The sequence below is a fragment of the Barbus barbus genome (genome assembly GCF_936440315.1).
Source record: "Barbus barbus genome assembly, chromosome: 37".
NCBI lineage: Eukaryota > Metazoa > Chordata > Actinopteri > Cypriniformes > Cyprinidae > Barbus > Barbus barbus.
This window is the reverse complement of record NC_136715.1, coordinates 9,177,628-9,200,626: the sequence shown is the minus strand read 5'-3', so window position 1 is coordinate 9,200,626 and position 22,999 is coordinate 9,177,628. Positions and strand designations below refer to the sequence as shown.

Sequence of the window (22,999 nt, the reverse complement as noted above, 5' to 3'; positions counted from 1 at the left end):
CCCAGACTATTTGCTATAGTTACATGACCCTTTTTACCCAAGAGAATTGCAAACATAGTCTTTTTGCTGAGAGCTCGAAGTTCACTGCACTTTCCTGAGTGCATTTTACTGAGATAACCCAAGCACGGGTCACCTATTCACCTGACCAATTGAGTCTCTCAGATCGAGCCCACGACACAACTGGCCAATAGCGAGGCAGCGCGGTGACCACCGCTCAGCTCATCGCTCAGCGCACTGCGCTGCTATTGGCCAGCCGCGGCGAGGGCTCGATCTGAGAGACTCAATTGGTCAGGTGCATAGCTGCAAGTTGGCAGGAAGAGCTAAAGAGCGGAGATACATGATGATGTCAACACGGCAGTGATCCTTTCGGTCTGGCAAACGCAAGGCCTGTTTAACCCATCGATTCCTTGATATAAATAGTAATGGTCCGATGGGATTGTACAAGTAATGTTGTGCTCGGTCTCAGAAGTGGTCGTTGAGTCGGGTCTGTCCTTTAAGGCGCATTGCAGCGTTGCTCAAGGACTCTAGTGATCATCTGCAGCATCCGGAGGAGTCCAGATCCTACTGGTATGTAATTCAGAACCATACCATTGATATATCTGTGTGTGTGAGCATAGATGAGCATGCTTAATGCATTTGAACCACATACGTTGGAAGATGAGGCTGATTCGCTGATATTTAGGCCGAATCATTATTATATATATTTATTAAATTCCATATGGTCACTAAAAAGTTAATAACGTGTCCTATATATTGCAGAGATGAGTTGAATAACACGTTTAGATTATTTCTCTCTTAAATGCAACCGTAATCCAAATTCCCGTTTTCTAAAAATATATATTGCAGTAAACATCCAGATAGTTGTACAAATGGGCTTGATATAGGTTATTTCTAGAAAACTTAAAATTAATTAAAATCATCGATGATTGGGTTGCTATATGCTATTTCATATTAACAGACAATTTTATTAAATATTTTATAAAATAATTTCATAATATTAACAGACACTGCTTGGAATTAAGTATTTATTTTGAATTACTAACTAAAGTGTTATTACTGTAAACACATGAAACACTTAGATTGTTAACTTTATTGCAAATAAGTATGCATTACACTTATACACTTACTCCCATGACTTTTAGTGCTTTATTTTTAAGCTATAATGGTAAAAATCATGTAATAGTTTTCAACCTTGGGTCACAGGCTGCCATGCCTTTTGTTTCTAAGGATTACTATTATTTTGTGTCTGTGTTGACAAAATTAATAAATTGATTTAGCTGAATCCCTTCTAATAGTCTTGTGATTTGGCTGCCAAAAAAATAGAGGAAAAATAGAAAGTGATGCACACTAGGTCTGAATGGGTTAGACAGAACATCGTTTTAAATATGATCTGTTTTTATAGATCTGCATCTTTAGTTTTAGCATAATGGTTTGGCCTAGCTCATCAAATTTTTTAAGGCATTTTTCAACATGCATTCGCTATTCTCTGGATACCTTTATGCCACACACTCATTGCCATTATTCCAACTTCTGGCATAGCATCAGTTTTAAAGCTAATGCTCAAAGTGAAGTGATTTGAAGCCAGAAAGGCACACCTACAAACCAGCAGTATGAAGTTTGCATTTCCACCCCCCTCCCCCCCAAACACAGATGCACCAGTGTTGAGAGCAGGAAGCCGGTGTTCACTGAAAAACCACAGTCAAATGACACAGGAAGGATGGCAGCTATCACTGGGGCCTGATTCGCCACTGATGTAACCCTAGAGCAATTCTTTAATCAAACCAAATTGGTCTTTTTGTCTTAGACACAGAGTTGTTTTTATCTCAGAGGAGCTGGATCGTGACCCTTGCCAAGGACTTGTATTTTGTGCAGCACAGAGATTTGCCTGGGCGAGATTAGACACCATCTGGCTAATTTGACAGGATTGAGAGTGATGAGATGTATCTCACATTGTCAGAACAAAATAATTCTTGGTGTGTTTGAACGCATGCATCTTGGAATGCATATGTTTTGTTTATGAGTCCATATGTTTCACTTGAATGTTTGTCCTCACTATATGCTAACATCGTGACCTGTGGGTATCTGATGAGATTTTGAGAGTCTGTTTAGGTGAATTGTGTGTCTGTGACAGTTTGGAGTACGTTTCAGCCAAGTGCTTGGAGTATGTTGCTCAACCTATTTAACAATGACCTTTCTGTTGCGTCCCGCTGTGGCCGATCGTAGTAAACTCTGCTTGTTGAATGCTTACTACTTTGATCTCCGTTCAGTGAAATCACCTCTCATTTTCTCTCTTCTTGTCTCTTTGCACTAAGCTCTTTTCACAATGGCTATTTTAGGCCTCGCTGTGCGTCCCTCTTCGGGGTACTGTATACACTTAATTATCTGGCACTGAATCTTGTAAGCTTCTTACCCGTTGGCAAGGGTTGGAGAGCAGGCGCAATAACCGTGTAGCGTTCACGCAGCAGAGGAATGTTTTGGTCGGGCAGATTGCCCTGTCTTGAGGTAAGGCTGTAATACTGAAGGTTTGCAGCTTTTGTGTAAAGAGGGGAATATATCTTGTGAGGGGAGTGTTGACTGCTGTTTTGTTGCATTTTTCAAATATTTTAGTCAGTTTTTCAGAGATTCAAGATTTTTATTTGTCACATACACATATACAGAGTATAACCAGCAGTGAAATGTAAGCCTCAGGATAAACTTACATTTTTAACTTGGGAGGGACTAAACTGAATGAGTGGTTGACGTAACTTGTCCATGAACCTTTGTTCCAGCATCAGGTTTTTAGGTTAAAATTCATGTTTGAGGGAAAAGTGTATTTTAGAGTGTTTTTCCAGCTCTTGCATATTTACCAAATAAATAAAATGAACAAACGCAATATATTTGTCTAGACATTTTGTTAAGCATTTAAGCATAATAAGTCTTTTGATTTAAAATGACACGGCATGTATGCTGTAAGTGGTCACTGTAAATCCAGGACAAAATTACAATTGCTAAATGTACACTGTGCTCACCAAGGACACATTAATCAAAAGTGACATAGAGACATTTATGTTACAAAAGATTTGTGCTTCAAATAAAATGTTGTTTTTTTTATTTCTATTTATCAAAATAGCAAAAAATAATGTGAAGTGTTTTCAACATTGCCATCACAGGAATAAATGACATTTGAAAATATATTAAAATAAAACTAATTTTAAATTGTAAGAATGTAATACTATTACTGTTTTACTGATACATTTTGATAAATCAAATAAATGCAGCCTCGGTGAGCATAAGAGACTTTAAAAATGATTACTCCCCACAAATGTTTGTGCACATGTACAAATAATATAGATACACACAACATGTGCTGTACTGGTCATATTCTTAATGGATAAATGAAATTATTTAATATGTTAGTAAAACAAGTATTTAAAAAAAGCAAACAAATCTTCCTGGTAGTCTGTAAAAGCCGATATATTTTAACTATTAAATGTTAATGTGAAATTAATAAGAAATAATAAAAACTGCAGTAATTTTATAATTACTATAATAATAATTTTCTTGTTAGAGATTTGTTTAAAGCGTGTGTGTGTGTTTATATCTTATATATATATATATATATATATATATATATATATATATATATATATATATATATATATATATATATATATATATATAAGCAAGCATATATTCTTAAGGATAAAAAAAACTCCGCTACTAGTGCTGTAAAGGTTACAATTTCAAGGTTTCTACTCCAATTCATTGCTAAAATAGGCCTATAATAATTTACACAGTGGCTGTCACAACTTGTTTTCATGACATATTTATTAAATAATTAAGCGTTAACTACAGGTTAAGTAAATTATGAATATATAGACTAATAGATATTTAGCTAACTTTTTTCTAGTGAGCTGTGCATGCTGAATGATTTGGTCAATGACTTTGTGACATTGTTTACATGCTGTTTATTGACGTGTTTCAACTCAAACACTGAGAAATTACGTGAGATGTTCATTCATGTTTATTTAGTGTTATAACTAGTAGTAAATAGGAAGAGTTGATTGCGTTCACTCACGCGCCATGCTGCTGTTTGAACTGAGCGCCTATACAGTGATCTGTCATGCCGCATCAAAGACCGTCAAAACGGCAGTTATTAGTAAGTAAAGTTTATTTGTATAGCACATTCAAAGTCAAAGATAAACATAAAGGAAGACAGATGACACAGTTAAACAATACAACATAGATAAAATCAAATGAAAATGCCTGGGAATAAAGATATGTTTTCAACTTCTTCATTTTCAAAGTTGTAATAGAAGGTGTAAGGTGAATGTCCAGTGGCAGTTGATTCCAAAGACGGGGGGCAGCAGTTGAAAAAGCTCCATCACCCTTTGTTTTTAAGCGTGAACGCAGGACAGCTAAGAAAGCCCTGCCAGAAGATCTTAGAGATCTGGAGGATGAAATTAGAGTAAGATGATCTGTGAGATAAGATGGGGCTTGACCATTAAGTGCTTTAAAAACAAACAACAAAATTTTAAATTGAATTCTAAAATGGACAGGAAGCCAGTGAAGAGAGGCTAAAATAGGTGTAACGTGATCAGTTTTCTTAGCCCTAGTCAACAGCCTTGAAGCAGCATTTTGTACCATCTGTCAGTGTGCTATGATGACTGAGGAAGACCCAAATATAATGAATTACATTAATCGAGGCGGGAGGTAATAAAAGCATGAATGACCTTCTCTAGGTCATAAAAAGACACTAATGATTTCAATCTTGATATAATCCGTAACTGATAAAAACTGTTTTTGACAACTGTATTAATTTGCTTAGTTAAGCAAAGTTCAGAGTTCAGAATGACACCAAGATTCCTGACCTGGGAAGAGACTGAGGAGAAATGCTTGCCAAGCTCATTTATTAGACCACTTCTCAACTTTGGGGGGCCAAAGACGATTACTTGTGTTTTATCTTCATTAAGTCAAAGAAAACAATTTGACAACCATTTCTTAATGTCCCCAAGGCAGGCCAATAAGGGTTCAATGGTGTCGCCAGCTTTCAATGGTATGTACAACTGGGTATCATCAGCACATAAATTAAATGAAACATTATGTCTCCTAATAATATCTCCCAATGGTCGCATATATAAATTAAAAAGAAGTGGCCCCAAAATGGATCCTTGAGGCACCCCACAGATAATAGGAGCAACAGATGAAGAGAACTTGCTTAACTCAACTATTATTATTAACTATCATTACTATTATTACAACTATTATTATTAACTATTTCAACAATTATTATCTGAATTTCATGATAAAATGGACAGAATTTGACACTGTTTCTTATCAAAAGTAACAAAACACAAAGCTTATTCAATTATTGGAAGGGAGGCGAGCTTTGTGTGTGTGTGTGTGTGTGCGCATGTATACATGCAAAACTTTAAATGACAGCATATAACACTAGCTGTAAATGCAGTTAACTCTGCTTCCTCTAGGCTATTTTAGGACATGTCTCGACAGCAAAAGTAGGATTTGGGTTGCTGGCAGATTTTGTTTAGCGTGTGAAGCATCTGTTCTGTTCACCTCAGATTCAATCCCAAACCCCCAGCACAGCGCTGCTTTCTAATCAGAGCACAGCACTCTCCCCCTCACAACACACTGCCATATGCAGAACCTGCAATTTTAAGAGCTGCACACAAACATGCATAAACACAGACGTCCTGTATTAGGACTGAATGGGGCAACACCTGTTTGTGTGTTTGCTATATTAAACGCTCAGTTTTGGAACATGAGCCAACAGTCGCTGTAGTAACCGTGATGCTTATGTGCCAGGCAGGTGTGTGAGCTTTAATGGAGTTTTCTTATGAGCAGGATGTGAGTCTTCTTTTTATCTGCAGGCTGTTTGACCAGAGATCAAGAAACATGGAGAATCTGAGCCACACCTCTCCTTATCTACACTTCTGAGCTGGGTTTGAGGCAGGTGAGCCAAAATGAACACTAAAACGGCCTGGCCAATTTGCACATATTAAAACAATAATAAATCTAAATCCCTCAATAACACAACTGAAGGAGTAAGAATTAAGTACAGTATTGACCCAAAAATGGTAAGCAAATCAAATGGTTAGAGAGTCGGACTCGTAATCCAAAGGTTGTGGGTTCGAGTCTCGGGCCGGCAGGGATTGTAGGTGGGGGGAGTGAATGTCCAGCGCTCTCTCCACCCTCAATACCACGACTGAGGTGCCCTTGAGCAAGGCACCGAACCCCCAACTGTTCCCCGGGCGTGTGTGTTCACTGCTGTGTGTGTGCACGTTGGATGGGTTAAATGCAGAGCACGAATTCCGAGTATGGGACACCATACTTGGCAGTATGTCACTTCACTTCACTTCACTTATGCTGGTCTGTTTGCTTATTCCAAATAAATGTTGTTCTTTTGATCTTTCTATTCATCGAGAAATCCTGTGAAAAACTGTATCACGCTTCCACAAAAATATTATGAATATTAAATATTACAGTTAACATGGATAATAATAAGAAATTACATTGCAGCCATTACTCTAGTCTTCAGTGGCACATGATCCTTCAGAAATCATTATAATAAATAATTTATTTTTATTGTCAGTGTGCTGCATAATATGTTTGTGCAAACCATGATAGTTTTTTTTTTTTTCAGGATGTTTTTTTTTAAATAGAAAATTCAAAAGAACAGCAATTATTTGGAATATAAATCTTTTGTAACATTGTAAAAGGTAACTTTTAATCAATTTAATGTATCATTACTGTATAAAACCATTAATTTCTTAAATTCTTACTGACCTCAAACATTTGACTGATGGTATACTGCAGATATACTTTATATTTGTCTATAAAACTATTTTAAGTATTTAAGCATAAACTTTTAGATCAAATTAAGTATAAATTAAGTTCAAGTGTGTCTGAACTTATAATAAAACCTATGTCAGAGAAAAGGACATTAAAACTGATTTGCATCACTTAATGGAATAATGCAAAATACTGTGTGTTTGTGTATTTTCATGGTTGATGAGAAGAAATTTGCCTGGCAAATTTTCTGAATTCAATGATATTAACATTGTGGCAGGAATGTTAATTTTGGGTAATGGTTTTGGTTCAAGAGAGGTAATTTATTACATAGTTGTTTTTTTGCTGTACATATTCTTTCTCACTTTTCTCACCTTTTCCTTATTTTCTCTCTCAGGAGGACCATGCTCTGCTCAGAGCGTGGCGTGGTGGAGGAATGGCTCTCAGAGTTTAAGGTGAGAGGTTTGACGTCCTTGCAGGATTTAATATGACATTTTTATTATAGCTCACTCAAATGAAGTCCTCCCTTCCCAAGTGATCTGTGCGCAGTGTCCCATTAACCACATTTGGTTTCGGAAACTCAGAACTTAATGGAGGAATATTTTCAGCCTCCAAGTTAACTCAATTCCAGGCTGATTCAGGTTGAGGCTGCTTAGTCATGACAACCACTGTTTCTCCTCCTTAGACGTTACATGGCGATCAAATCCGCAGCTATTCTGGCAGCCTGCGTCTGAAGAAAGCTCTTGTACCTGCTCTCTACGCTGTTATTCAGGAGCAGCCCAGCAGTGAGGTATGATGGAGCATTTGAAACACATCAGGCCAGATTTATGTTTAATTTAAGAATGTTACGGGTATTTTCTTGTCAAAGCACGTGGTAATATGCACATTCAGAGGTGGTTTGAAAGGCACGATTTGAGTTAGGGCTTGATTTATTTAATCAGAGTTTTCAGTGTTATCATTAACTAAAATTTTTTATATTTTTCATAAATAGAAATTAAGCTGAAATGAAACTACAGATATTAGATGAAACACTTATCCCCGGTTTCACAGACAAAGCTTAAGCCTAGTTCCTGACTAAAATTTAAGTCGGAGCTGTTTTAACTGAAATAAACTTGTACTGATTGATCTTGAAATATGTCAGTGCCCTTGTTTTGTCTCAAGATGCACACCAGTAATGTTTTTTCTAAGGCATGTCTATAAAAATTACTTTAAAATCCTAATTGAACTATGGCCTAGTCCTGGCTTAAGCTAAGCCCGTCTGTGAAACTGGGCCTTAAAATTAGAAATGTTGCATTTTCACCTAACTGGAATAAAATAAGTTGAAATTACTAAAACTGAAATAAAAATAAAATAATGAAAGCTAAATAGAAATATAAAAAAAATATATATAAAAATGACAAAAGCATATAAAAAATGACCAAAACTTAAGATGAAATTACAATGAAAACCGAAAATGTTCAAATAAAAGCAAATTCAAAATGATAATATTTTCCATGCCTCTATGATCATAATTATGTCAGAATTTTCAAGTTGTTTAAATTGTATTAGTTTAATAAATTTAATATATATATTTTTAAATTATGAAAAATTTTTGTCCCTTAAAAGAGCAATGTGACCGCAAGATTTATGAAATATGATTTTATTTTGAATGATACCATTTCATATTTAATATTATATCATATAACTTCATATAATATTACAATATATCAGTTTAATTTTCATAGTTTGTCTTAAATATGCTGCTTCCTTGTGCGTGTTTTGTAAAGGAGTGTTCCTCTCAGTTCCTGTGTCCCGTACAGTCTCTTTTACTTTGCCATTGTCTTCTTTGTGTCTCTTCCTCTCTAGCTGCTGGCTCCGGTGTGTCATCAGTTGTTTGAGTTGTACCGGAGCTCAGAGGAGGGTTTGCGTCAGTTTACGCTGCAGTTCCTGCCTGAGCTCATCTGGGTGTACTTGCGGCAGTCTACCAGCAGAGAGCGCTACCGCAATGGCTGTGTGGAAGCCCTGCTACTGGGGATCTATAACCTGGTGAGAGATTGGTGATTGTGCATTACCTGCAGTTTCCTGAAATTCACTATCCAAAGTTGACATACATGCGCTATGTGTATGTCTTATGTTACAGGAAATTGTGGACAGTAAAGGAAATGGAAAGCTGCTATCATTCACCATACCGTCTCTCTCCAAGCCTTCAATATACCATGAGGTAAGAGGTGAAGTAAAATACAAACCCTTTTTAATTTGACTTGTATTGGATGTCTGAGATACAGGGAGGTATCAGTGTCAGATCAATGAAGATGATATGTCTTGTTATTACTCACACAAAACGCAGATCTGGTTTCGTTCCGCAATGGTACAGGAAACTAGAAAGTAATGCACCACACCTACAGAAAGCTAGAAAACCTCGATTTTTACAAAGCCTACTAAGGTTTCTTTGATGGTTTCTGGGGTGTTCTGGGAGCTGCAATACTATTGGCCGGTTGCATAAAAGGTTTAGAGTAGTCTTACAAGTTAGTCATCTTAATTTTTTTTTTAAGACTGGTCATATTTTTTTTAAAATTCAGTTTACATAAACGTGTAGATTAGTCTAAGTTAAAATATAAATACATTACAGATATGCTCACTGAATATAAACCTAACAGACCGATCAGTAGGATCGAGTCAGTTTTTTAGCTATTATGCTGCCCGCAGTTGGAACCAGCTTTCAGAAGAGATCAGATGTGCTAAAACATTTAAATCAAGACTCAAAACTCATCTGTTTAGCTGTGCATTTGTTGAATGAGCACTGTGCTACGTCCGAACAGACTGCACTGTATTTTATGTATAATCATTTTCTATTCTTAAATGTTTTAAATGAATTTTATATCATTTTAAAAGTTTAAACAGAAGCCCTTGTGTTAACCTAGCCCTTGTATTAGGTTAAGTAGGTACAGTTATTATGGTCGGGTCAAATTGACCTTAATTGGATTCAGAATAATTAACAAAAAATAATATTATGAAATACACACACACACACACACACACACACACACAGACATACACACATCTGTCAAACCAATAAAGTTGTAACATTAATATTTCAAATTTCAGCTAACTGAACATGCATAAACTGATGAAATGTATGCCTTCAATGCTGTGTAAGTTTACTTCTTATAAATGGCATCTGCCAAATCCATAAATGGAAACACTCTCAGCAGGTAGTTAAGAAATTGACATAACCAAATTTTGGGGTTTGTGCAGCTGCGTTTAACCATAGAATATGCAGGTCAAATTGACCCGAAACATCATAATCGAAATTATATATTTTGAACATGCTTTGAATGCACATTTATGAGAAAAAGTAAAAGAAATTAAAGAAAAACATCACAATTGACCAAGCTAAGACTGGTTTAAGATAGTCTTCCAGATCTTGCCAAGCTGATAATTATCTGGTTTAGCTGGGAGGCCAGTCTGTATTTCTAAACCTAAAACCTCTCCAAAACTAACCAACAGACCAAGCAAACCAGCTTAGACTGGTTTAAGATGTTTTTGTCAGCAGGATAAACTCCATCTGACACTTTTTCATTGGCAGAGCATGTAAATATAAGACCCATTTCTCAAGAAATCTAATTTAAAATGGTTTCTATTGACTTTAATTCAAGGCTGTAAAAGCATTTGACACAAATATCCAAAAAACATTTATTCGTAAGCATCGCATGAGTCACTAAGTTATTTATAGCTAAAGCCAAATGCTCTTGCGTGTACCGCAGCCATCAAGCCTGGGGTCCATGGCGTTAACCGAGGGAGCCCTGAACCAGCACGACCTCATCCGGGTGGTGTACAGCGGTCTGCTATCTCAGAGAGAGACATTTAGCTCACAGAACAGGTGATTCTTTTTTTCTTTATTGGCAAACTGAGGTTTTGTTCTCATTCCTTCTTATAGAGGGAATAGGTTTGATGTGTGGAATATTTCTGGCCATTTGATTAATTGCACCGAAAATCGCCCGCTGGGCCGTTTTATTGCAGTGACTCAGCTGTTACTTTTCTCCTGCAGGATAAAAATGTGCTGTAATGATTTTTCAGAATTTAAATTTCATTAAACCGTTGCTGGAGCATCTCGACATCGATATCCGTGTGGATGTAGTGTGATTTGTTATTACCCTTTCCACCGGCTAGATGCACGGCGACAGTCACTGATTCATAATGTGCCGCTGCCTGATTTGTCGTTGTAAAATTATGCAGATGTCAGAGCGGGGTTATGTAACAGCAGCATGTTTGTCTCCTGCAGGTTTGAAGTGCTGTCTTTTCTGATGCTCTGCTACAACTCAGCCGTGGTCTTTATGCCTGCGTCCTCCCACCAATCGGTTTGCAGAATGAGCACACGGTAAGGGGGCGCCAGAGTTGTCTTTTCTGCTAACGATCTCAAGTAGGGCTCGCTGCAGTCCACAACATCCAGGAGGCGTGGTTGGATCCACATCTAAGGGATGGAGATTGGTAGATTTAGGGGTGGAGATGGGGTGGGTTTAGGGATCAGGGGGTGGAAATGGGTAGGTTTAGGTACAGGCAGGTGGGAGGAGTTGGATCTGGATTCGACCACGCCCCCTGGATCTTGTAGGCTGCAGCGAGACGCTTCTCAACGATCTGGGAACGTTTCGGCCTGTCTTTCTCACTCTCTCTCTCTGTCTTAAAATTGTTGCTGGAACAGGCAGAAATGGAATGATTAAATGGAATATTGATTTAGAGAGAGAGAGCAAAGGATTTCTGTGGCGGGTCACAGCATTAGCATAAAGGCCTCCAAATAAACATGTCATTAAAGATTCTCTCTGAATTTCTGTTGTTATGCAGACTGTGTGTGAGCGGTTACCCGCGGCAGCAGCAGAAGTCGTGGAAGGAGCCGTATAACCGTGTACGACTGGAGCCAGAGTTTATGGTGCAGATGCTGACTGCTGTTTACCACGCCATGTAAGTTTAATAGCTGACTTGAAATAACTTGCTTTTTTTGTTCCATGAAACTATTTTTTTTCTAATAAAATGGGAATTTGATACAGAAAGATTAACTCCTAAATAATTCAAATTTAGAGTGCTATTACAAAGGAGAGGTGCTATTACTTTTCCTAACATTTATTTTCTCTTACTAAAGCAAATACATAAATAACTTTGATTGTTGCTTAGAAATATGGCAAATCAAAACTAACTCCACAAGTTAAATGAAATAGTCTTTATAAGTCATGCACAAATGTTTAAGCTCGGTAAGACTTTTTTTTTTGTAATAAATGATTCAGCAGGTGTGCATTATATACTTTTTTTTTTTTGTGAACAATTATTATTATTTTTTTATTTAAAGGCAAACTCAAATACACACAAAAAACTAAAAAAAAACATGAAATAACACATGAATACAAAAACTACACATCAAAGAGAAGAAATAAGATGGTAGAAGACCAGATAGTTGTTATGGACAATGGTCTGCATGATTGTTCGAGGAGAAAAGAGCAAACAACTGAAGCAGAAACAACAGAATTATCAGTTAGGATCAGGGAGAATTACTTTTCACAAGAGATGTACAGGCAATTCTGTCAGCAATATCACCATTTCTGTGTAAAATGAAAACATCCAAATCTCTTCAAACAGTTATCAAAACAGGGATGCATTATATTGATAAAAATGACAATAAAGACATTAGTTACAAAAGATTTCTATTTTAAATAAATGCTTTCTGAGAAGAACAGCATGTTTTCCACAAAAATGTTAAGCAGCACAACTGTTTTTAGCATGCAGAATAAGAATAAGGAGTGTAGAACAGCAAATCAGCATATTAGAATGATTTCTGAAGGATCGTGTGACACTGAAGACTGGAATAATGATGTTGCCATCACAGGAATACATGACATCTTAAAGTTTATTAAAAAAGAAAACATATATATTAGTATTTCAGTATTACTGTGTTTTTGATCGAATAAATACAGCTTTGGTAAGCATGAGACTTATATCAAAAACATGGAAAAAAATCAAATCGGCCCCAAAACATGTATTTCTGAGCAACATTAATAGCTATTTTCTTTTTAAATTAATAAGATAAGGAAATGTGTTATATAATTCCTGATCATTTTCAATTAACTGCTTGAGGGGTGTGCTAATGATCTCATGTGCATGATGATACTCTCTCCCGTCAACAGTTATAATGGGCAGTGGGATCTGGGGAGGGAAGCTTTGGATGACATCCTCTACCGAGCACAGCTAGACCTCCATGCCCAGCCATTACTGGTAAAAGTCATTTGTTACAGTACACTTGGGGAAAATACAGTGGGCTCCAAATGTCTGAGATACAATTTTTTTTTTAGTTTTCATTTAAACAGAAAAATCAATGTTTTTGAAAAAAGCAGACTAATACAACAACATAAAATGAAGAAGAAATATTAAAGATTCTGCACTATTTCTTAATCAGCAATCACATAAGTAAATTTTAGATTTATATCAAACAAGCAAGGACTGACTGATGTGAATTTATTTGTACAGATGGTCAGATGTTTTTGTTTTTGCTATAAAGTGCAAAATGGAAGCGTTCTCAGACTTTTGGACTCAAATGTACAATACTAGTGAAGTCAGAGTTGTGGTTTTTGCTACATGAACATGCCCTCCATGTTTCATGAAGCAACATTTAAATAACAATTCATAATGGAAATGTGATATTTCACTGCATATCGTTGACCTCTGATGCTCAGGTGGCGAATGCAATTAATCGCTCACTTCCGTCTCGTCCTCCGGAGGGTGCACGGAACCTTTTGGAGGTGGAAGTAACGCCTGCCGGGAGATGCGTCTCACAGGCAGCTGTCACTGCCGCCTCCATTCGCCGTCTCCGCTGGAAACGCGAGGGTATGCGAAACATGCATACACACACACACACACACACACACAGAGTTAGACAAAAACTTTGGTAATAATTTAGGGACCAATTCTCACTATTAACTATTGATTATTACCATGCATACAGTATTACTAGCATATTGGCTATTTATAAATACTTTTAAAGTACATATTAATGGCTTATTCTGCATGATCATATTTTCAATCTTTTAATCCTACCTCATACCCAAACCTAATAACTACCTTACTAATTAATATGCAGCAAATTAGGTTTATTGAAGCAAAATTCATAGTTAATTGTTAATAGTGAGAATTGCTTCCCAAACTAAAAGTGTGACCAAAACATGTTTTTTTTTTTTTTGGTTATTTTCTGTCATGATCACAAAAATCATAATGAGAACATTAACATCCTCATCAGTCCCTTCAATCAAGCATCAGAAAAAGGTGGCCATTTTTGTGTGTGAAATTTTCCCTCTGTCGGCATCATGTTCAGTACACTCACTGTCTTCACCTCAGATTGTTTTGATTTCTCAACCATGGCTGAATTCTACGCCTCCATCACCCCCAGCCAATACACCCCCTCGGAGAGACCAGACAATCCTGTGGCACGCGGGTGGATAAAGTGCACCATTCACCTAACTTTGCAAGGGGGTAGGCAGGGCACAGGAACATCTCCCCATTAGACAGTCCATGCACAAGCCCTGCCCTTGGTTCTAGAAAGTGTTCATTGGCCTACAGATTAAACTGACCCCATTGCATGGAAAACTTCCTTCTGTTTGTTACTAGTGTCTCCACATACCTTAGTGTCGTATTGTGATTATTTGTGTTTAACCTTTTTTGCGTTCAGTTTTGTTTTAGGATACTTTTACAGTGCTTGCAAGGCAAGATAGAATGACATTCCTCTTCTTTTTCCTTCTTTACAAATTTCTGCAGTTCATGTAGCTCAAACCACTATATATGTTCATTCAAATATTATTTAATATTTGTATACAGAATTGTGATTGGTCTTGTTTTGGTGTGTTCAGGTCATGTTTGAATGATCCATGTTTGCAAATTGACTGCACATGAATACCATCATCATGTCATAATTACCAATAACAAAAATCAAGTTAATAATTGGATCAAAATTGTATTTTGTGTAATATTAATGGAAAATAGTGTTAAAGACTGACAAAAATGACTACTTAACGAACATGTGCATCAATTACACATCTAACGTGCATCCTTTGATCTTGCATTAATGCTAGAAAGCTTTCTGTCTTTGTGAGAAGTGAAAAAGAGAGGGAAATTATATAAAAATTATAGTTGTCTAGCACATCCATTTTATTCCAACCAAAAACATACTTGTATTTCCAAACTTGAAAGTAGGAAACCTCTGAGATGAACGCAGCGTTTCTTACATCTACACTACTGTGCAAAAGTTTGTGGTCAGTAAGACCTTTTTCTTTTTTAATGTTTTTGAAAGAAGTCTCTTATGCTCACCAAGGATGCATTTATTTTATCAGAAAGGCGAAAGGCAGTAATATGAAATACCTTTACAGTTTAAAGTTGTTATTATTATTATTATTATTATTATTAAAAATATGTTGATAAATTCCTATGATGGCAAAGCTAAATTTTCAGCAGCCATTAATTCAGTCATCTGGATCATTCTAATATGCTAATTTGCTCAAGAAACATTTCTTGAAAAGTTGAAAACAGTTGAAAATAATTTTTGTGGAAATGATGCGTTTTTGTTTTTTTTCAGGGTTCTCTAATAAATAGAATGTTCAAAAGAGTATTTACAAATAACTAATAAAAGTATTTAGAAAAAAATGAACCCACCTAAAACTGTTGAACTGTAGTGTATTTACATTCATGAATCATCTCATCAGAGTTCACCAACAAAATTGTCCCCCTGAGCTTTTCTCATGTGTATGAATGGAAGTGAAAGGAGCAAATGGAGTCTAGTGCAACCGCAGCTTTACACTTCAAGGACGGTGTCATGTTGTTTTCTATCGGCTGCGCAGGAGAATCAACACAAGACGCGTGCTGAGTGTCAAAGCATTTCACTGAGACTCATCCGAAAGCCTGAGCTTACTTCTAAGCTCACCTAACACTATTCTTTTGCTGCCTTGCAAGCGCTGGTATTTCCTCTAGGAAATGCAAATCTAGTTAATCCGGCTTTCTGTTTTCTCTGCTTCATTGTTCCCTCACTGTTTTAGATGCCGATGGCGTGAGCTGTGGAGAGGACTCTTTTGACCCAGATGAAGGGTTTTCCTCTGGGGCTTCCAGCAGCAGTCAGCCCAGCAGCGTGAAACGTGATTGGGTCATAACAGGCGTTCGACCTTTCCGAGATCCGGGAGCCAGGCAGAGGGAGAGCACATCGGCTGACACCAGAGCCGCCCTCCGAAGCCTCCACCAACGGCACCAGTCCCCTCCTCCTGCCATCAGCCTCTGTACTGCTGAAAGCAGCCGCAGCCCGAGTCCCAGTGCTCCCAGACGCTTTCTGGACCCGCATTACATCCCTCCCTTCGCTGGTGCACCGCCTAAAACCAGCAGCACGTCTTCTAGCAAGTCCCTTGACTGTACCGGCCTAAACGGCTCATCAGGACCTACAGATAGCCTATCTCTGGGAAGTTTCAGTGCAGACAGGGCACATTATCTGTCAGCCATCAGCTTGCAGGATGCACGACTTGGGCGAGTGACGCAGAGCCAGGATCTCCTGTCCCCTGGGAGTCAGTTCTCTTCTGGAAGCCCGCTGTCTAAACAGTCTCGATCACCCAGTTTTAATATGCAGATTATATCACAGGTGTAAAATGATTTTGCTGGGCTGTGTGTGTGCATGAGAATATGGAAGTTTATTTCTACCGTGGAATCAAATAAATAAAGGTAATTATGAGTTTTTGATCTCATAATTCTGACCTTGTTTCTCAAAATTCTGATGCAATATCTGACAATTCCGATTTTTTTTCTCATAGTTTTGTTTATACCGCAACAATTCAGAATTTCTTTTCTATATATAAACTCAGATATAAGAGATGTAAATTCACAGCTCTGAGAAAAAAAATTGCGAGATAACTAGTGACTGCAAGATATCTTTGCGAGAAAAAGGTCATAATTGTGAGATCAAGTCACTTATTTTTTTCATGATGTAAAGAAAAACAGAATTGGAAGATGTTAACTCGGAATTCTGAAAAATGACAGAATTAAGACATATGAACTCAGAATTTTGAGGAAAAATTTAGACCTAAACTTGCAATTCCGAGAAGAAAAGTCAAAATTGTGAGATAAATGCTGGCAGTTGCAATTGTGAGTTGAAGTTAACTACTTTTTTTTTTTTCTTTTTTTAGTTTTTATTCTGTGGCCAAAAAAAGAAGATTTGTGAGAGAGTCAGAATTGTGAAATATAAACTTGCAATTCTAAGGGGGTAGTAGTCTCAATTATCTTTTTTTATTTCGTAATTAAAGAATTGTGAGATGTAAACTCAGAATTACAAGTCAGAACTGTGTGAAATAAACACCAAATTGCAAGAAAAAAACTTGCATTTTGAGACAGTCACTATTTATTTACTTTTGTGGTGGAAACAAGCTTCCATATGAGTAAGTGAAAGTGAGAGAGAGAAGCAGAAATGTTAACATGCATGCGTACAAGCATGTTGTCTTACGATGCGTGTGTGAATGTGTTCGAATGAGAGTGCGCTCATACACTTTTATTTGATCACAACATTATGCACTTGGGTTCAGTGTAGAGGAAATATTTGTTTTGCACAATGGACACATTCAAGTGCACATGATCGGAGACTGTTTTAAATGTGCCATACAAACATACAATAACAACATGGTGTTGCTTTAAGAGGAACAAACATTACCGTATCAGAGCAATGAACTTCAACAACTGACAATCACGGTCAATGCATAGAGAAAGGCCTGATAGTGCATGATCCAAAGAGTTTCATCCAGCCCAGCTGTACTGTAGGTCATCCTCAAGGAATCCTCTTCCACGTCTTCGTTTCGGTTTGTGCTGATTGAGCCCGCTTAACTGTTGCCTGTGCTCTTCACCCACAATAGAAAATAAATTGTGTGGACTGCCTCAATAAAACGCTACGTCGTGAAAAAAAAAAGAATAAATAAAAAACAGTATATGTTGTACTTTGGAACAAGTTTATATTTTAAATTGTGTATATTTGTGTAAATGATTATTGTACTATAGAAAGAGTATATGCTAACAGAATCTATATTGCTTGTACAGAGATAGAAAGCTATCTGCTGAATGGTGAATAAATGTGCTGTTCATGGGAATGCTCTTTTTTTTCCTTTAGGTATCTTGAGGGTTAATGCAATAGACTGCATTTTACATTTACTATGTATATCATACGGTGGACATACAGTTGAGGTCAGAATCATTAGCCCCTTTGGTAAATATGAGCAAAGAAAGCTATGAAAATATATTTGCATTGTTTATTCTTTTGATCTGTCATTCAAAAACTTCACAAAAATCTAACCTTTAAGTAAAACACCTGAAAGTGGGGGAAAATTACATTATGAAATGAATGTTTTTCTCCAATACATGTTAGTCAATGAGTAAAACCAAAGGATTTAGTTCTGATGTGCAGCAAAAGAATGTTTAGCTTTAAATGGCAGCAAGAAAATAGATAAAGCATTGAAAATTTCCATTTCGACCATCAGGGCAATAATTAAGATGTTTCAGTCAAATGCAGATGTTGCGAATTTGTCTGGAAGTGTATGTGTATGCATGCTCTTACATTTTTGACATGTAAAGATATTTTAGTGTTCTAATATCTAATTATTATAATATAAAATATAATACAGAAGTATAAACTATAGAAGCAAGAAATCCTGGTAAATATTTTTCAAATTATATGAATTAAAATTTGTTTTACTTTAGTACAGTAAAACCTAAGCATTTAATATTGTGAACAACCTCATTATATTTTACCTTAGAACTTAACCATGTGACCATCCGCGGAGAGTCATGTTCTTTCCAATGGAAGATTCTTTACTCGAACATCACGTGGTACTCAATCCTACGCATTTCATTGGCTGTTTCCGAGGCGGGAGTTTCAGATTGTTGGACGTCTGTGAAAACATGTCTTCGTACTCCGTTTCAGCTCTCTTCTTTTACTAAGCGGGACAACCTATAAACATTTGGAAATTGACTGTTTTGTCGCACCGGAGTATATTTTAAACACGTTCGTCAGTCTAGGGTTTGAAAAGGGGCGTTAGTGAGATCTAAAGAACTGGCAATTGGATTACCGCCTTATTAGACAACAACTGTCAACTTTACCAGTTAACGTTAGTCTCGTGCACGTTCCCTCGAGAACGTCAACTTAATCCGAGCTTTCAACGGTCAACTAGGTATATCATGAGCCTTTAGGTCCGCATTAAACCCGGAAACTTTGTAGAAATAGTTATATATCTTCACTTGGACATGGATAACTACCGCCATCAGCGATATGAAGGCTCGAATCAAAGGAAGGAGAATAAAATCCATCGAAAGAAAGGATTTGGAGTCGGAGTGTCAGCTCAAGGCAGTTCAAGTGGGGATGACGGAGACAAGAAGCCTAAATTTGTAAGTTACACTTTTTGAAATAATCATATAATATAAGGTGTCTCTGTTCTCATAAATGGTGATTAATCTAGTAGTAAGTGGTCATATGTAAGTTACTACCCACGCTGCTGCTGTAAGGCCTCTAGTGCTGAATCACTGCTGCGTGAGTAACGTTGCGTTATTAGGAAAATGCAAAGAGAGCCCGTTTACGTGTTCATCTGTTTCAATGTCTTGCATTTATGTTCTCACAATGATATTTTCTTGTCAGTCACTCTTTATGGGTCAGCACTCTCAGATACAAAAATAACGTGTCAAACATTGTTCATCGGTTTTGACATATCTAACACTGAATGAATGGCTTTAAATGAGTTTCAGCAAAACAAGCAACAATCTCACATGTAAAATAAATCATGTAAAATATGTAACCATCCCAAACAACAGCCTATATATATAGCTTTGTTGAGCTCGTATATGGTGAAATATGGAAAGTGGATCTTCAAAACGAACTGGTAGTTGATTTAATAAATGTTTTCGTAACCAAACAATGTTGACAAATTATAGAAAATGTAGAGACAACTTTAAAATTATGAATATATAATTAATAAATATATAATAAATGGATATACATGGCTTTTTACCAAGTTGTGTAGTTCTTTCTATCTATCTATCTATCTATCTATCTATCTATCTATCTATCTATCTATCTATCTATCTATCTATCTATCTATCTATCTATCTATCTATCCACACACACACACACACACACACACAGACAGAGTTACTATGTAATGTCATAATTTTGATACAATAAGAAAATAAGATGGATTAATGTCAGAGTAGATATGTTGCAGTTGTAAAAAGTAATGGCAGGCAATGTTGTGGCACATTTTATGTTGGATGTTTTTAAGAGTCACTGGAATGTATATGATTGTTTAGTGTGACTTCAGGGTGTAATTTTATTCCTTTAGAAGGACAAAACTGGTCCATTATTCTACAACGTTAAATGCCAATGAAATGCAAGGTTTTATGCACAAAGGATTTATGTGCATTATTTGTCAAGTTAGTCTGTATCTGCTCTGTCAGTGCTCTTTGTTTCTTCAGTAATCAAATATGTCTAATTTTATGCAAATTGTAGACCTTTCTTAAAATTGACAGCATAATGGTTGTTTTTTTTTAGATGGATTTAAGAAACAGCAATTATTTTGTGTTATGTTTAAACAGACAGCAGAGATGAAAAAAAAAAAAAAACAAACACCCACACACATTGAACCCCTCTCTCAATGCCATTAAATTAGTTGTTGACTGCCAGTGCTAAATCAAAGGATAAAATTAGCTCAGGGATAAGACACAATTATCCTGTCTTGCTTTAGAGCTGTGCTGGTGGAGGTACAATATTGTTTCTGAATGTCCACCCAACATGATGAGTGACACGTATCAGATATCAGATGATGGGCTTTGACTTTTGTAAATAACACCATGTGGTTTAGGAGAGGGGTTTTAAAACATTTGATGCCAAGTACCCCTAAAAACCTTCCTAAAATATCAAGGCAGCTACATACTGAACTCTTTAAAGGTTTGGGGTTGGTAAGATTTTTAAAAAAATGCTTTATAAAGAAGTCTCTTATGCTCACCAAGGCTGCAATTATTTGATAAAAAATTGTAGTATTGTGAAATATTATTACAATGCAAAATAACCATTTTCTTTTGACTATTTAAAATGCAATTTATTCCTGCGATGGCAAATCTGAATTTTCAGGAGCTATTACTCCAATCTTCAGTGTCACAATCCTTCAGAACTCATTCTGTTATGATTTGGTGCTCATGAAACATCATTCATGTATAAATGTTGAAATTTTTTTATTTTTATTTTTTTTTAAAAATATATTTACATAAGCTGTTTTACCTTTTCTTGATTATCTGATGAATAGAAAGCGAATATTTTTTTGTATGTTGTATGTATGTTTTTTTTTTTTTTTTTTTTTTTTAATGGCTTTTATTGCACAGAAGCCAAAAAAACAAAACATTTTTTGGATGCTGTCTTGACTTTTTTTTTTTTTTTTACAATGATAGAGAGAAAACACAGGGAGTACTTTAGGTGCTTTCCAAATACACGGCTCAAAAATAAGGCATTTGTTTTACTCTAAACAGATGTGAGGTATTTGTTTAGCAGTGATGTTTTCATCAACACACCCTTTCTGAGTCTCAGAGTGTAAGGCATAAGTGCACTTCTTTTATCAGAAGGATGTCTCCTTTCAGAATGTGTGGAATGCAGTGACTGTTAAGAGGCTATTCTTTATTTCCCCTCCTGGGCTTTGTTACAGCTGAACTTGTAATGAACAGTTCAGACTACAGGTGGTCCACAGACTGACTTTTAGCTCCAGTAATGGATTATCTTGAAACTCAATTGGTCTGCTACTGTCGTCTCTTCATGTTTCCTGTTCCCAGAAGAGACTATACTGTCCTCCTCCTCTGGTTTCTGACCCTTTTAATGTAATTAGTGGGATTACAGATGAACTCCAGTTTTAGAGTGACCATTGACACAACTGACCATTGTGCACAATGGAAATTTGACTTCTACAGCATATACTTCTTATATATTCATGCAAAGGTTAGACTTCAAATCAAACATTTGTTTTCCTTTTTTTTTTTTTTTTGTAAAGAGTTCATAATTGCTTCCTCTTCACTGTCATGAGAGCATCTTTTGTGTATTGCTCATTTATTTGCAGTTACAGTTCATACAAGTGCTTTAAAGAGCTTCATCAGAGTTCTTGCCAAAATTGCCAAAAAAGATCAGTTGGGTTTATTCAGTTGGTGATTTATCCAAAATCACGATTCCTTTATCTTCCCACCAGTTACCTTGCAGGTATTATGTTTTTGGAAAAGAAGTGATAGTTTAGAATTAATGTAGTAATTTGTTTTGACTCCACATTTATCTAGGAAAAATTACTGTGTACAGTATCCGTATTAACCAGTAGGTGTCACAATAACACCACGAAAAGAAGGCATTGATAGGTTAGTTTTTTGCCAAAAAACGTTTTCTTCCACCATAAAGACACTTATGTTCAATGGAAAAGGTTCCATGGATGCTCTTTAAGGAACTATCAGTGCTAATAAAGAACATTTATTGTTAAGTTTTTTTTTTTTTTTTGAGTGCCATAAATGTGAATCGTAAAGTTAGTGTCGCATTCTTTGAAGTTGCTCTGCAATGTTCCTTAGACCAGACTAATTTGGTCGAATGCTCCGTATTCTTGGAGGGACAAATGAATCATTGCATTTTTAGTGTGCCATGTGTAAGTGGATGGCAAGCCCAAAATCTCAAATGTTACTGATTTTATTTATTCATTCATTTATTTTAAATGCAGCTTATGCAAGTTGCTCTGGTTGAGTCATAAGCTCTTCAGTTTAGCAGAGTAGGTGCAGTTGCCAGTGCAGGTGTTCAAATTTGTCAGGTGACATTGACATTGTCGGGTGACATTTCAGGGCTAACATTCAGAGGGCATTGTCCTGGTCTAAATGTTCAGCTCCCCCATCTGTCTCCAGTAAGGGAGGGAGACAGAGCAAGAGAGCGTGCGATAGAAAAGGATTTTGGTGCAGCTCATAATGCAATAACAACAACAAGGCAACATAACATGGTGAGGGTCAACCAAACAACTCTCATTACCACTAATTATGATGCCAGATTGATTTCTCTATTACGGACTTGCAAGAATGCACTTGAGGATGAAACATTTAGAAGATTTGAGCTGGAAAGAGGGGAGTATAAGCCCAAATAAATTCAGCTTTTGTAGTTGCCGTTATACATCCAGAGCCAAAACAACTTGATGGA

General features: G+C 36.5%; 1 protein-coding gene across 3 annotated transcripts; it reads left to right on the top strand.

Annotated features, from left to right (window-relative positions):
- Positions 1-290: 290 nt before the first annotated feature.
- On the top strand, positions 291-17,901 carry LOC306856457 (hyccin 2-like). Of its 3 annotated transcripts, XM_079395753.1 has the most exons (12): positions 313-567; positions 5,868-5,950; positions 7,184-7,241; positions 7,472-7,576; positions 8,632-8,811; positions 8,906-8,986; positions 10,530-10,645; positions 11,048-11,143; positions 11,605-11,721; positions 12,936-13,023; positions 13,482-13,632; positions 15,828-17,901. In XM_079395753.1, the coding sequence occupies exons 3-12, from the start codon at positions 7,191-7,193 to the stop codon at positions 16,418-16,420; spliced, it is 1,578 nt and encodes a 525-aa protein (XP_079251879.1). In that variant the 5' UTR covers positions 313-567; positions 5,868-5,950; positions 7,184-7,190; the 3' UTR covers positions 16,421-17,901. The 3 variants fall into 3 exon arrangements, with proteins under 3 accessions (XP_079251880.1, XP_079251879.1, XP_079251881.1); XM_079395754.1 differs by lacking the exon at positions 5,868-5,950 and having other exon boundaries at positions 291-567; XM_079395755.1 differs by lacking the exon at positions 313-567 and having other exon boundaries at positions 5,841-5,950.
- Positions 17,902-22,999: the final 5,098 nt, after the last annotated feature.

Bases quoted from the DNA above. Each gene is read 5' to 3' on its own strand.
- LOC306856457 (XM_079395754.1), top strand. From the start codon at position 7,191: ATGCTCTGCTCAGAGCGTGGCGTGGTGGAGGAATGGCTCTCAGAGTTT. The intron at 13,024-13,481 runs GTAAAAGTCATT...TCTGATGCTCAG, and splicing joins TCCATGCCCAGCCATTACTG to GTGGCGAATGCAATTAATCG. The intron at 13,633-15,827 runs GTATGCGAAACA...TCACTGTTTTAG, and splicing joins TCTCCGCTGGAAACGCGAGG to ATGCCGATGGCGTGAGCTGT.